At 43.5% G+C, this 15,000-nt stretch overlaps 1 protein-coding gene across 20 annotated transcripts in view; it reads left to right on the plus strand.

Annotated features, from left to right (window-relative positions):
• Positions 1–15,000, plus strand: part of LOC123512842 (forkhead box protein P1-like) — a 697,058-nt gene that overhangs the window by 645,665 nt on the left and 36,393 nt on the right. For all 20 annotated transcript variants that reach the window (XM_045269468.1, XM_045269471.1, XM_045269459.1 and 17 more), the window contains one exon: positions 10,388–10,660. In XM_045269468.1, coding sequence (XP_045125403.1) covers positions 10,388–10,660 — 273 coding nt within the window. The remainder of the gene's footprint in view (positions 1–10,387; positions 10,661–15,000) is intronic.

Raw genomic sequence — 15,000 nt, forward strand, 5'->3', positions numbered from 1 at the left:
TTTCTGTATTTTCCTCATTTTTTCTTTCTTTTTAATGTCTGGTTATTCTTTCTCTCTCTCTTTTCCTCTTTTTCCTTTCTTTTTCTTTTCTTTTCTCTTTTTCTTCTTCTCTTTTCTTTCTTCTTATTTAATGCCTAGTTTTTCCTTTTCCTCTCCTTTTTTCTTTTTCTTCCTTTATCTTTCTTTTATTCGCTTTCTCTTTTTTTCTTCTTCCTTTCTTTTTTTAATGGCTAGTTATTTTTCTTCCTCTCTCTCTTTTCCTCTTTTTTCCTTTCTTTTTCATTGTTTTCTTTCTCTTTCTTCTTCCTCCTCTTTTTCTTTCTTCTTTTTAATGCTTGGTTATTCCTCTTCCTCTTTCTCTTTTCCTCTTTTCTTCCTCTCTTTTTTACTTTCTTTTTATTGTTATGGTATCTCTTTTTTCTTCTTCCTCTCTTTTCTTTTTTCTTTTTTTAATGCCTAGTTATTCTTTTTCTCTTTTTTCATTTTTTCTTCCTTTCTTTTCCTTTTTCTTATTTTCGTTATGGTCTTTTTCTTTTTTTCTGCTTCTGTTTCTCCCATCTTTTTTTTTTTTGTATGGCGTGACTGTTTAGTACTAGAGGAGGAAAAGGAGGAGGAGGAGGAAGAGGAAGAGGAGGAGGAGGGCATTTTTCATTTACCCATTTTACTTTATTTGTTTCTTGTTCAAATTATTGTTTTTTTTCTTTTTTTTTTACTATTTTTCCCTCATTTTCATTATCCTTCATTTATCTCTCTTTTATCAGTCTCTATCCATCATGTTTGTGTATTTCCATCTTTATCTTTGTTTTTATTTTTCTCGATTTTCTTTGTGTCTTATATAATTAATCTCCTTTTTTTTTTTTTTTTACATTCATCCATATTTTTATTAGTTCGATTTATCATTTTTTTTTTATTTCTCGTTCACTTATTTTCACTTTTCATTTCTTTCTTATTCATTTTCATATATTTTTTCCCCAGTTATTTTTGTTACCTATTGAATTTATCACCATTATTTTCATACCTATCTTTATTTTTTCCTTCCAATTTATCTTTTAACGTATCTTCACTTTCACATCATTTCAACATTCTTTTCTCTTCACAGTCTTTTTCTACCTTCCATATTTACTTTCACTCACTTTTTTTTTCCATCTATCTCCATAAATTCGTAGCACTTACCTTTGTAGCACACCAGGTGAGGGCAATTAACAGGTGAGCAGCTCTCGGTCACGTGACTTTACCTAACAACCTCGAAAAATATAGAAGTTAATGTAGAAAAGAAATATTTACACTAATACGTTCCCTTGTGTTTATTTCCAAGCCCCGATTTTTATTAAGGAAATCTTAAGACAAGCGGAAAAAGCGTTGTAGGGGAGGAAAGAGGGGAGAGAGAGAGTGCGAGAGGGAGAGAGAGGGAGAGGCAGGCCGGAGGGGAAACAGAGGAGGAAAAATGCGAAAAAAGGGAGGGGAATTTCAAACCAGACGTAAAGAAAGCTGTATAAAAGTAAGGGAAAAATAAATAAACACGTAGCCGCACACTCGCAAAAATACATCATCTGGATTTTTTTTTTTCCTTTTTTTTTTTTTTTTTTTTTTTTTTTTTGTGGCGGTAAAGTTGAAAATCCAGTGAAGAGTTACAGGGAAATCACCATCATCGTGTTTCCTTTTATAGAAGCAAGTTGGTTTTCAAATAAATACTAAAAAGATACATCTATTTATATCACCTTTCCTCCCTCCCTCCCTCCCTCCCTCCCTTCCTCCTTCCTCCTTCCTCCCCTTCCCTCAGTCCTTCCCTCCCTCCCCTTCCTTCCCTTCCCTCAGTCCCTCCCTCCCTACCTTTCCTTCTTCCCTTCCTTGCTTTTTCATCTTTCACATACTTTCTTTTCTCATTCCTTGCTTTCTTCCTCCTTTCCTCCTTCTTCCTTCATTTCCTTCCTTCTCTACATCTTTCACCTTTCTCCCTTCCTCCCTCACTCTCTCCTCTTCCCTCCGTCCCTCCCTCCTTCCCTCCCTCTTTCTTCCCTTCCTTGCTTTCATCTCTTTTTCTCATGGTCTTTTCTTCTTCCTTACTTTCTTCTTCTTTTCCTCCTTCGTCCTTTATTTCCCTCCTTCTCTACATCTTTCATCTCCCTCCCTCTCTTGTTTTCATCTTGTTCTTTCTTTCTTCCTTCCCTCCTTCCGTCCTTTCTTCCTCTTTTCCTCCTTCCCTCTTTTCCTTCCTTGTCTTCATTCTTTCATCTTGTCCCTTCCTTCTTATCATTTTTTCTCTCTTCCTCTTTTTTTTTACTTTTTCTTTTCCTTTCCTTATTTTTCTCATCTTCCTCCTTTCCTTTTCTCTATTTCCTTTCTTCCATCTTGATTTCTTCTGTTTATCTTTCATTGCAATCGATCAACGGAAGGATCAATTCTCTCTCTCTCTCTCTCTCTCTCTCTCTCTCTCTCTCTCTCTCTCTCTCTCTCTCTCTCTCTCTCTCTCTCTCTCTCTCTCTCTCTCTCTCTCTCTCTCTCTCTCTCTCTCTCTCTCTCTCTCTCTCTCTCTCAACCAAAATATCATTGACGCCATTTTTAAAACTCTCCTTTCTTTCGTCTCTGTAATTCTCTTTCTTCTTATCTTCCACCTTGCTTCTTCCACGGTTCACTTCTCCTTCGGTTCACTTCTTTAGTTCCCTTCCCCAGGTTCATCTCCCAGGGCTCAATTTCTCACCCACGTTTCACCTACGCTGGTTCTCCTCCCACGGTTCTACGCATCCATTTCTCCTATCCGTGGTTCTTACTACTGTGTTCAGATATTCATTGGTTTTTTTATTCACCTCGACTGCTTTCAAAGGCCAAAGAACTGATCAACCTGGTTCTCGAGACTGTTTCGCCCATAAGTGATGCAGAAACCGTGTTAATCTCTCACTAGAACTGTAGAAACGTCTTTGAAAACCCCATGTGTGCCTTCAAGCAAAGCATTCTGAAAGTAGTGGCGGTGTATTACAAAACTGCTTTAAAGAATATGGTATTTGTGAAGGTGGTGGACAAATCTCAGCTTGATCCAGAAATACGTTGTTTCTCTCACGTTTCGACCACAAGTCTTCAGAGAGATAGGTAGATGAAGCGTTAAGAGAAGCAAAGTGTTCCTGGATTTGTCTACCTTCACTATTGAACTCCATTGACAATCTCAGCTTAACCCAAGAATATACACTTTCTTTCTCTTACTTTTCGACCACAGATCTTGAGAGAGAGATGTAGATGAAGCGTAAGGGAAGTAAAATATTTCTGGATTTGTTTTATCTTTATTACTGAAATCTACAGACAAATCTCAGCTTAACCCAGGAATATACACTTTCTTTCTCTTACTTTTCGACCACAAGTCTTCAGAGAGAGAGGTAGATGAAGCGTTAAGAGAAGCAAAGTATTCCTGTCTACCTTCTCTATTGAACTCCATAGACGAATCTCAGCTTAACCCAGGAATATACACTTTCTTTCTTATTTTTCGACCACAAGTCTTCAGAGAGAGATGTAGATGACGCGTTAAGAGAAGCAAAGAAAAATCAGTGTATTCCTGTATTTGCCTACCTTCACTACTCAACTGTCCATATAGCAACCAATATAGCCTTTACCCTCGTGTCCCTGGCTCACCTTCGCCCGTTGCCCTCCAGAAGAAGTGGCTCTAAGTATGGTTCACTATGGATCGATGATTCTCGTGTTGTTTACCTGCGCTCGCTTGCACAACAACCTACCTTTTGTCGCTATGGAAACAGCCACACACGTCCTCTGCCTCCAGACACCCGTACTGGTAAATAATGGTAGTAATGGTGGGAGAGGAGAAGAGGAGGAGAAGGGAAGGATGAAGAGAGAAGGAGAAGGAGATAGATGGAAAGAGTGATGATGTTGTTGTTGTTGATAATGGTTTGATTTTTGTTATTGTTCTTTCTTGTGTGTGTGTGTGTGTGTGTGTGTGTGAGAGAGAGAGAGAGAGAGAGAGAGAGAGAGAGAGAGAGTGATTTCATGATTCTCTTCTCTCTCTCTCTCTCTCTCTCTCTCTCTCTCTCTCTCTCTCTCTCTCTCTCTCTCTCTCTCTCTCTCTCTCTCTCTCTCTCTCTCTCTCTCTCTCTATCGTGTGAGTTAAATGAGTCAAGCTATGAAAGAGAACAACAGCAACAGGTACAGAGAGAGAGAGAGAGAGAGAAGCGGGGGAGAGGAAGAGGAAGAGGGAGATACTGAGGAGTTCTTGTTGAGTTCCTGGAAGAAGGAACATGAGGAATCTCTCTCTCTCTCGCTCTCTCTCTCTCTCTCTCTCTCTCTCTCTCTCTCTCTCTCTCTCTCTCTCTCTCTCTCTCTCTCTCTCGTATCACCAGATTTGAGCTAAGGTGAAGAAAAAAATTGAAAGGAGAGAGAGAGAGAGAGAGAGAGAGAGAGAGAGAGAGAGAGAGAGAGAGAGAGAGAGAGAGAGAAAAAAAAAAGAAAACAAGATCACCAAACAAGATAAAAGAAAGAAGATAAAACAATAAAAATAAAACACACACACACACACACACACACACACACACACACACACACACACAACAAAAACGAAAAACACAAACACGCAACACTAACTCTAGAAAGAAACAAACAAATTAAGCAACAAAACACTAACTTAACAAAAAAAACACAAAAATAGAGATGCATGGAGATAAGGAAGAGAGAGAGAGAGAGAGAGAGAGAGAGAGAGAGAGAGAGAGAGAGAGAGACAGAGACACAGAAACAACGCCGAAAAACACAATAAGAAGTTTTTGTCCCACGCTTGACTAGACAGAACGCTTCACCTGTCTCTCCTGATTGACCCCTCCTAGTAGTAACTTTAGCGCCACCTCTCCCCTCTCCACTCTCACTGCTCCCCCCTCTCTCCCCCGGGCCGCAAGGAGGGGGGAAGGGCGCTGAGGGAGAGGTGCAAGGGCGTACGAGTGGCAGGGAGGGCGCAAAGTGGGTGATGTTAGCGAAGGATAGACGCCGCCGAGGAGGGAGAGGTGCGTGTCAACAGAGTTAGGCCGTAGCGTGAACCTTGACCGTTCATTCATAAGATTCTCTTCCTGACGCCTCCTCCTCTTCCTCCTCCTTCTCCTCCTCCTTCTCCTCCTCCTCCTCCTCCTCCTCCTCAGTCTCTTTCGCAGTCTCCTCCTCCTTCTCCTTTTTTCTTGTGTTTCATTTTCTTTTTTTAAGCTTCAGTTGACATGCATAGAAAAAAAAAACTATATTCTCTTCTTCTTACTCTTCCTCTGTCTTCTTTGCAGTCTCCTCTTCCTCCTCCTCCTCCTCCTCTTCCTCCTCCTCCTCCTCCTCCTCCTCCTCCTCCTCCTCCTCCTCCTCCTCCTCCTCCTCCTCCTCCTCCTCCTCCTTCTTCAGCTCCAACACTTTTTTTTCCTAGTATTTCTTTATTTTTTTAAGCTTCAGTTGACATACATAGAAATATACCTACTATGTTCTCCTCCTCCTCTCTCTCCTCCTCCTCCTCCTCCTCCTCCTCCTCCTCCTCCTCCTCCTCCTCCTCCTCCTCCTCTTCCTCCTCCTCCTCCTTCTCCTACGAAACTGTTTTTTCCTCCATATTTCTGTTTATTTTTTTCATCTTCAATTGGCACATATCAAAATAAACTTATGCTCTCTTTTCCTTTCTCTTTTTATTCCTCCTCCTCCTCCTCCTCCTCCTCCTCCTCCTCCTCCTCCTCCTCCTCCTCCTCTTCCTCCCTAAATATTCACATTTTATTTTTTTCCTCATCGTAATTCCTTCATTTTATCTCAAGACGCCTCACCAATCACCACACACACACACACACACACACACACACACAAACTGATTTAATAACTTCCAGCATCAAACCCTCTTTATTTACATTAACACCATTCATATATCGAGTAGGAGCTTCATTACTTACACCTCTCTATCTCTCACTTCCTCTCCTTCTCCTTCTCCCTCTCTCCCTTGCCTCCGCCGCCCGCAGTGTTAGCTCAAGAGAGACACATTACCTCGCCACCTCTTAAATCATATACAAATTCTCGAGTACTTCCCTCATCCGCCGCTATCTCGTCGTGGCGCTGCTACTGCTGTCGCTTCTTCGTCTCCTAGGAGTTCTATAGAGATCCTTATTGACTCGAAGCATCAGGGTAGTTCTCGTGTTTGGTTTCATCGGCGGTGTCTTCGTTTGAAAGGCTAAATGAGTGTTTCTTAATTGTGTGTGTTGTCTTGGTTTTATTTGGTGCTGAATGGCAGAAAGGAAGGAGGAAGGATGGGGATAAGGGAGGGGAAAAGAAAGGGAATGGTTGAAAAGAAGGGAGAAAGGAAAGAAGGGTGTGAGTTATAGGTAGGAGTGTAAAAGTAAGGATGACGGAAAAGGAAAGGAATGAGAGACAAGAGATGAATAGATAAATGAAATAAGTGAAGAAATAAACTCATAAAGGAAAAAAAATGAGACAAGGAAAGAAAAAAAATCGAGAAAGACAGATGAACATTATTGAAACAAGTGAAAGAAATGAACACGTAAAGAAAAATAAGGAGACAAAAATTAAAAGAAAAAACTCGATTCACAAGCACCAAAACGAAAAAAAAATAGAAAAAAAACACGAAACTAACCAATCTAATTTCTAAAAACCACTTCATTGGCGAGTTCTGCGTGGCCGTCAGTAGCCTTCAGGAGACCCACGACTCTCCCCATCTCTGCAGCCACGCCCTCACCCCAGCAGGCCCCCAGCGTCCCCCAGAGGCGCCCCGAAGCTGCGTCTTTAAGGAGCGGGTGACAAAATGTTAACTCTTCTCTCTGGATCAACGCCAAAATCAATAGAAAAACTTCACCATTGTAAATTCTAAGCTCAATGTTAACACGAAGGGCAGTGTGTGTGTGTGTGTGTGTGTGTGTGTGTGTGTGTGTGTGTGTGTGGGAAAGGTCACAACTTGGTTCATTTTAAACTTCTTTCCTAATTTGACTTCTTGTAAATGATGATGGTGATGGTGATGATGCGATGGTGGTGGTGGTGGTGGTGGTGGTGGTGGTGGTGGATTTTTTTTTTTTTTGTATCGTAGCTAAGTTTGTTTGTTTTTTTCCGGTTACTATGTACATATATCCCTCCTTATCAACTTCTTCTTTTTCTTCTTCTTCTTCTTCTTCTTCTTCTTCTTCTTCTTCTTCTTCTTCTTCTTCTTCTTCATCCACTTCTTCTTTTGGACAAACCTTAGAAATGTCACGTGCTTCTTCATCACTTTTTTTTCCTCTCTGTCTCTTTCTCTCTCTCACTCACCACTCTCTCTTTTAAAGTTTATATTTGTGTTCCTAAAAGGGAGAGAAAGAGAGAGAACTTGGAATGTCACGGATGATCTCTCTCTCTCTCTCTCTCTCTCTCTCTCTCTCTCTCTCTCTCTCTCTCTCTCTCTCTCTCTCTCTCTCTCTCGCTCCTTTAGTCGATATAGAGGCGGTGTTTGCACTTACGGTTAAGAATGATCGGCATTTATCAAGAATTGCATTAGAAGGCGATCTTAAAACTGTTGGCTGAGAGTTAAGGTGGATGTCCTGTTGCCGTAAACCTTCAGTAATTGGGCGTGTGGGGAAGGGATGGGCGCCTCCACCTGTCGCGGCGCCGAGGAGGAGGAGGAGGAGGAGGAGGAGGAGGAGGAGGAGGAGGAGGAGGAGATAGTATTGGAAGATTATACTGTATCCTATTCCTCCTCCTTCATCTAAAGCAAGGATACCGACTGGAGGGAAGGATATTTATGAGGATTCTAAGGACTCGAAGCTGTAGGTGCAGGAGTACCGGGAGAAGGAAATACTGAAGGGCGTAGAAGAAGGAGGGATGATGGACTCTGAACGGCGTAGGAGTAGGATTAAAAGAAATAAGGCGGTAGGATTCCATGTAGTGTCTTAGGAATAGGATTAGAAAAAAGGAGAGGTTGAAGGATTGTGAAAGACGAAGGAGTATAACTAGAAAGAGAAGGAAGGTTGAAGGACTCTGTGAAGGATCTGAAGGAAGGCTGAAGGACTGCGAAGGGTATGAAAGAAGACTGAAGGACTGTGAAGGGTCTGAGGGAAGAATGAACGGCTGCGAAGAATCTGAAGGAAGGATGAAGGACTGTGAAAGAAGGCTGAAACTGAGGAACCCGAGGAGGAGGAGGAGAAAGAGCAGGCGTGGCAGAAGGAAGGCTGTAAGGAAGGAGGCAGCAGGATTAGCAGTAGAAGGGAGAGAAGACTAAGTGAGGACATCAGTGGCTTGATCTTAGGACATCCAATCACTGCCTTACCGAGGAGTCACGCTGAGGACACGCTGACGTAGCCAATCACTGGGAGGATGTGGCGGCGCCCTCTACAGACACAGAGTTGAGAAGCCGCGACATTGGGCACGGCTGGGGGTGAGCGAGGGCGGCAGCGAATCAGCGTACACCACACACGCCGCGTAGCCTCCTCTAAAATGCAGCCAGGCTCGTTATTGGCTGTCAGGTGGCGCCTCGTAATTGACCACTTGGCCTGGTCTTGACAAGGACCGCTAATGGCACCCTAACCAGTTGCTGACCAGGCCTCGTGTTGCCGTCTGCGGGTGAAGTCTTTTGTGTACGCTACTGCAGCCTGACTAACCTGACGAGACCAAGAGGTAGAGTCCCGTCACAGCCTTCTTCAGCGTGCGGAGCGGTGGCGTGAGGAGCAAGGCGCGGGGTGGAGGACTGGCGGGCTGAGGGTGTGGAGCGCGAGGTGGCAACACTGGCGGTCTTGAGGCGAAAGTTCAACAGCAGGTTCTTGTCGCCCTGAGCCGCGCCATCTGAGACACAATGTGATCTAAATTCTTTTATGGAATTGGAGGAACTTCACACTCCCTTTAAGAGTGGCGGAGGCTGCACGGCGCGGCGAGGGGAGGAAAATATGTAGTGAGTGAGAGATCGATGTTCCCCGGGGCGGCTGTGGCTTCTTGTTGCTCCTTTGTCCCAGGGCGAGTCGTGAAGTGAGTGCAGGTGACTCACCCTATTACCTCAACCATCTCCTCCCCTCTCTCGCTCTCTAATAGCCCCCTCCTCCCATTCTCCCAGGCTCCCCTCGTTCTTATCTCATCATCCACCTACCTACCTTTCCCCTCATCTAAATCACCCTTCCCATTCTCCCCTTCACTCCAGACACCCCTCACCCCTATTCCCTCATCTACCTATCTCCCCTCTCCCTTAAATTATCCCTGCTCTTTCTTCCCTTCTCCTCACACGTTCCTTTCTTCATCCACTCGTCTTCGTTTCTTTCCTTTATTACCCTCTTCTTTTCCTTTCATCCTAGGTATCCTCCAGTCCTCCTATCCACTTATTCCCCTCATCCTTATCACCTAATTAACACTGATACTAACACCCACTACGTTATTAACACATACGGACTTCATAACACCTATCCACTTTCACTTTTCTATCCACACATCCACTCACCACATTGCCTGTACTCCATCCATTGTCAATCCACTTAACACCTCTTCTCATCCACCCACACACACACTCACACTCTCTTCCCACTAGTACGTCCACACCACTCCACATTCATCCACCCGTCCTAACACTCCACCTCACACTCCCCAAACACTCTCAAGACAACTTCCCCTCCAAGGACAGACACACGGACAAACGGACACGACAAACTGAGTGACCGAGGCAGGGAAACAGACAGGCAAACAGACACGTCACTGGGGAACCAATAGACAGACACACAGAGGGGAGGGGAAGACAGTACAGAGCAGTGTTTGTCTGTCTGTTTGTCTGTCTGTCTGTTATATTGTAGTGTTTTTTTATGTTGTGTTATATTTGGCCTTTTTTGTTGGTGTTTCTTCAAAAATTAATGCAATGTTAAATGAAATACATATTGATTGGTGAGAGAGAGAGAGAGAGAGAGAGAGAGAGAGAGAGAGAGAGAGAGAGAGAGAGAGGAAAAAGAGAAATTGAAAAGGGCATCAAATTGAAGTGATCTTTCCCACTAATACCATTTTCTTGATAATTGATAAATGAAAGAGGGGAAGGGAGGGCACGGGAGGGGAAAAATGTAGGGGTTCTCTGCCTAATCTATTTCAACGCTGTTTATAACATTCAACGCTCGGTGCAGGTGTGTGTGTGTGTGTGTGTGTGTGTGTGTGTGTGTGTGTGTGTGTGTGTGTGTGTATCTGTATGTCTGTTTGTCTATGTATTTATCTACTTGTATTTTCTTTCTTTTTTTTCGAACTAGAACACTATTTTCTTACGTTTCTGTTGCTATTTTGATATATTTTGTTTAGAATTGTGTGTGTGTGTGTGTGTGTGTGTGTGTGTGTGTGTGTGTGTGTGTGTGTGTGTGTGTGTGTGTGTGTGTGTGAGTCTTTGTCTATCAGCCTATCAATAGTTAATGTCTGCCTGTCACACGCCAACACTCACCAGACCTGTTTTCTCCTTCAGGGACCAACAAAGAAAGCATCAGAGGGAGGAATCAGCCCTGAACTAGGGGGCGCCCGAGCTCTGGAAGGGCGCGACACCCCTGCTAGCCGCCTCTCCCCTCACCTGCATGCTGCCAGCGCACCTGTCGGTCCCCCAACCTCTAACCAAGGGCTCCACAACCTCATCATGGCTCCAGCGCTGCAGCAAATGTCACACCTCCTACACCAGCAGCTCATCAACCCTGCCCAGATACAGTCCCTCATGCACCACCAGACAGTGATGCTACACCAGCAGGTAATGTGGTGTTGTGGTGTTGGTGGTGCGGTGTGGTGTATATAGTAATGTGTTTTTGGTGGTGGTGGTGGTATGGTGTGACGGTATGGATGTTTTGTGGTGTTGTGGTGGTGTGGTGGTGTGATGGTATGGTCAGGTGTGTTTTTTGGTGGTGTGGTGGTGTTGTGGTGTGGTGGAGTGTTAGTGGTGTGGTGGAATGTTTTCGTGGTGGTATATATGGTGGTGTTGTGATGTGATGGTATGGTGGGGTAATTTTGTGGTGTTTTGGTGGTGTTGTGGTGGTGTGATTCTTCATCATTTTTTCTCTCTCTTTTTCTTCTTCTCTTCTTCATCAAAGGTTAGAGAAAGTCGTATTATCACTATTGTTTATACTCTTCTTGCTCTTCTCATTTTCCTCTTCCTGCTCCTCCTCCTCTTTCTTCTCCTCCTCTTCTTATTTTTATTATTCTTATTATGCTTCTTCTTCTTCTTCGTCTCCTCCTCCTCCTCCTCCTCCTCCTCCTCCTCCATTACTCTTACCTGGATATTCACCTGTGTGTTTTTTTGAGGTGTCCGCGCGTGTCCATTTATAAACTTTCTTGCCGCTTTGCCTTCCCTCACCTCTTAACTTCCTAACTATCCAATCCCGTCCCTCACCTCTCTTCTCTCTCTCTCTCTCTCTCTCTCTCTCTCTCTCTCTCTCTCTCTCTCTCTCTCTCTCTCTCTCTCTCTCTCAGCCCGAAGATATCCCGGATTTTCCATCAGCTTCTTAATCTGTGTCTTCCGTTTTCTTCGTAGAGTTGTTAATTCATGTTTTCTGCGGGTGGCGGCGGGTAGAGTCACAAACACTGTCTCATTTCCACTCTTATTATTGCCCCGAGGCGCCACACAGACGTAAGCCACCGCGCCAGTTCACCCGCTAGTAATGTCATTAGCGCCTCACCTTTCCAAATGTGTGCTGGCTTGATAATACCGCCTCCACTTCAATTGGTCTCTGTGTGCTTGTGTGTCTGCGTGCCTGCGTGTGTTCCTCCCTGTTCACGTTTTGCTATTTCTCTCTCTCTCTCTCTCTCTCTCTCTCTCTCTCTCTCTCTCTCTCTCTCTCTCTCTCTCTCTCTCTCTCTCTCTCTCTCTCTCTCTCTCTCTCTCTCTCTCTCTCACGACTGTTTTCCAAGACCAGAGAGATGATTAGCCAAACTGTTTCTCCTGTCCTTAGTATAAAAGTCTTGTTTATCTGTCACATGAACCGTAAAAACACCCTTGAAAATCCGTGTAACTTACTATAAACCCGTATTCTGAATCGTTTTGCTCTTTCACCTCACCGCGACTGTTTTCCAAGGCCACAGAGATAATTAGCCAAACTGTTTCTCGCGTCTTTGATATATAGAAGTCTTGTTTATCTGTCACTTGAACCGTAAAATCACCCTTAGAATTCCTTGTAATTCACTATAAACCCTCTGAAGCGTTTTCCGAGGCCACAGAGATTATTAGCTGCTTCTCAAAACTACTTCTCCTATCCTTTATGTAGAAGTCTTGTTTATCTGTCACTTGAACCGTAAAAACACCCTTGAAAATCAGTGTAACTTATAAATCCGCATTCTGAGTGACCACACGGAGGATTAACCAGGATGTCAAGACTGTCACTCCTGTCCATAACGTAGAAATCTTATAAATCTGTCACTAGGATGATAAAAAGACACTTAGAAATCCGTATAACTTCATCTACAGACTTAAAAACCCGTATAACTTCATCTAGAGCCTTTAGAATGTAGTGGAGACGCGGCGCAGAGGTGTTTCAGAATGGGAGCCTTCAGGAAGCCTTTGGGACGTGTCTGGTGGTGGTCTGAATCCCCGCAGCGCCTCAGTGTTGCTTCAGGAGAGGGTGCAGGGGGGCGGGGCGGCGGAAATGAGAGGCTGTGGTCAGTGATTCGCCTCCGCTGTTTCATTTCCACTTGTTTTGTGTTGTTCTTCAGACGTGTGGATGGAGGGGCGGTCTGTGTGTGTGTGTGTGTGTGTGTGTGAGAGAGAGAGAGAGAGAGAGAGAGAGAGAGAAAGGAGGAGTGAATGAGAAAAATAGAGACGGAAAATTAAAGAAATAAAGCCTTTCTAGCACGTTAATAACCAAAAGGTAGAAAGATAGGAGGAAGGAAAAGAATAGAAGAATAGGATGATAGAACGATAGAAGGAAGGAAGAGAATAGAAAGATAGGAAGATAAAAAGATAAAAAAAGAAATTAACAGCAACAGACCTTTTGGCCATAATGAGGCTGTTTCTGATCATTTGAATAGTCGAGACAAAAACTAAACTGAAAGAATGTGTGGAGAGAGAGAGAAAGAGAGAGAGAGAGAGAGAGAGAGAGAGAGAGAGAGAGAGAGAGAGAGAGAGAGAGAGAGAATGTGTGTGTGTGTGTGTGTGTGTGTGTGTGTGTGTGTGTGTGTGTGTGTGTTCACTCACCAGGGACACAGGAAGCTAAGTAAGGAGAGTTGGTTAAGTCTCGTGGCTTCCCCTCTTCTCTTATTCAGTCTGTTTGTATCGCACCTTGGAAAGACTCTCACTTTTTTCAATCTCACACACCAAGATATCGACCAGGGTAGAAAATTCCGTTACCTCCATTTTTTTTTAGGGGAAGGGGTCTTTGGGGTGGAGAAGGGGGTCGGGGAACGAGAAAGGGAATAGTTGTTAGGGTATTAGTGTAAAATTCTTCAATCTACTTTTTTTTTTTTTCTAGTGGTGAGGGGAAATTAGGATAAGTTATTTTTTCTGAGGGAAGAGAACGAGTAAGAGAAGGAAAATATAAAGGGAAGCTAATTATTTACAAGTTGTTTAGGACTAGCTGTGAGTGAGTGTGTGTGTGTGTGTGTGTGTGTGTGTGTGTGTGTGTGTGTGTGTGTGTGTTAGAAAGTAGATAGATTGGTTTATGAAAAGAAAAGTCTTCTCCCCTCTCCCTCTCTTTCTTTCTCTCTCTCCCTTTATCTTCTTCATTTCCTTCCCTTCACTCCTCTACCTCCCCTCTCCCTCCCTTCCCCTCCCCTCACTTCCCAACAACTAATGATAAATAAAGGGCGGGCGGGTCTTCATTATCACTTCAAGTCATACGATGATTAATTACTCGCTTGTCAGGCGCGCACACACACACACACACACACACACACACACACACACACACACACACACACACACACAGGGACACACAAACACACTCTGGTACAGATGAAAAAAATAGAGAAAGGGAGCGGCAGAGGAAAAAAAAGGGAAAAAAAAGAAAATAGAGAGAGAGAGAGAGAAAGGGAGAAAATAAAACGTTGACATTCCCTTTTCCCCACCAAATAAAATATTACCATCCAATACACGTGCCATAAAATCCCCATTAACACGTATACTAACTGGCGAACCGTCCCGCTGGCTGGATGGGCTGACACAGGGAAGGGTGGCGAACCGTCCCTGCGCTGAGTTGCACCCTTCCTTCCGTGCGCACGAGGCGAAAACAGCGAAAACAGAAAAAAACAAAAGCCGCGCGCCATTCTCCATACCGCTGGCAAATCAAACCCTCATTATTCTATTCTCTAGTTTATTTTACGCTTTTTTTTTTTTTTTTATCTTTCTGTGGACATATCACGGCCATTACGATATTGCTGACTTTATTCGGGGGTGGGGTGGGGGAGGGGTGAGGGTTGAGGATGTCGGGGGTGAGGGGTGGTAAGAGGAGACAGGTGAGAGAGTTGAAATTTATACCCGTTATTGGTGTGGTTAGCTCGCGAGGTGACTGAGATTTGATTAGGTCTGGTGGGTGAGAGAGAGAGAGAGAGAGAGAGAGAGAGAGAGAGAGAGCTTTTGTCAGTAATTTTAATCTCGTTTTCTTTTTCTTTTCTTCGGCTACTACTACTACTACTACTACTACTACTACTACTACTACTACTACTACTACTACTACTACTACTACTACTACTACTACTACTACTACTACTACTAATGATAATGATAATAATACACCTACTAATTTTCTTCTTTTCTCCTTCTTCATCTTCTTTTTCTTCTTCTTTCTATTCTTCTTCTTCTTCTCCTTTCTCTTCTTGTTTCTCTTCTTCTTCTTCTTCTTTTCTTCTTCTTCTTCTTCTTCTTTTCTTCTTCTTCTTCTTCTCAACTTTCCATTCGAGTTAATAAAATACAAGTTACTTACACGATTTTGAACCAAGACACGAACACAAAGGAAGGACAAACAGTAACAGACTAAGTGACCCTTGCAAGTAGGAAGAAGAGGAGGAGGAGGAGGAGGAGGAGGAGGAGGAGGAAGGAGGGAGAAATATATCAATGTCCCGTTTCATATTCATTATTGTCCAAAGCAAGAATTGAGGACACGTATT

Source organism: Portunus trituberculatus, chromosome 34 (assembly GCF_017591435.1).
Source record: "Portunus trituberculatus isolate SZX2019 chromosome 34, ASM1759143v1, whole genome shotgun sequence".
Taxonomy (NCBI): domain Eukaryota; kingdom Metazoa; phylum Arthropoda; class Malacostraca; order Decapoda; family Portunidae; genus Portunus; species Portunus trituberculatus.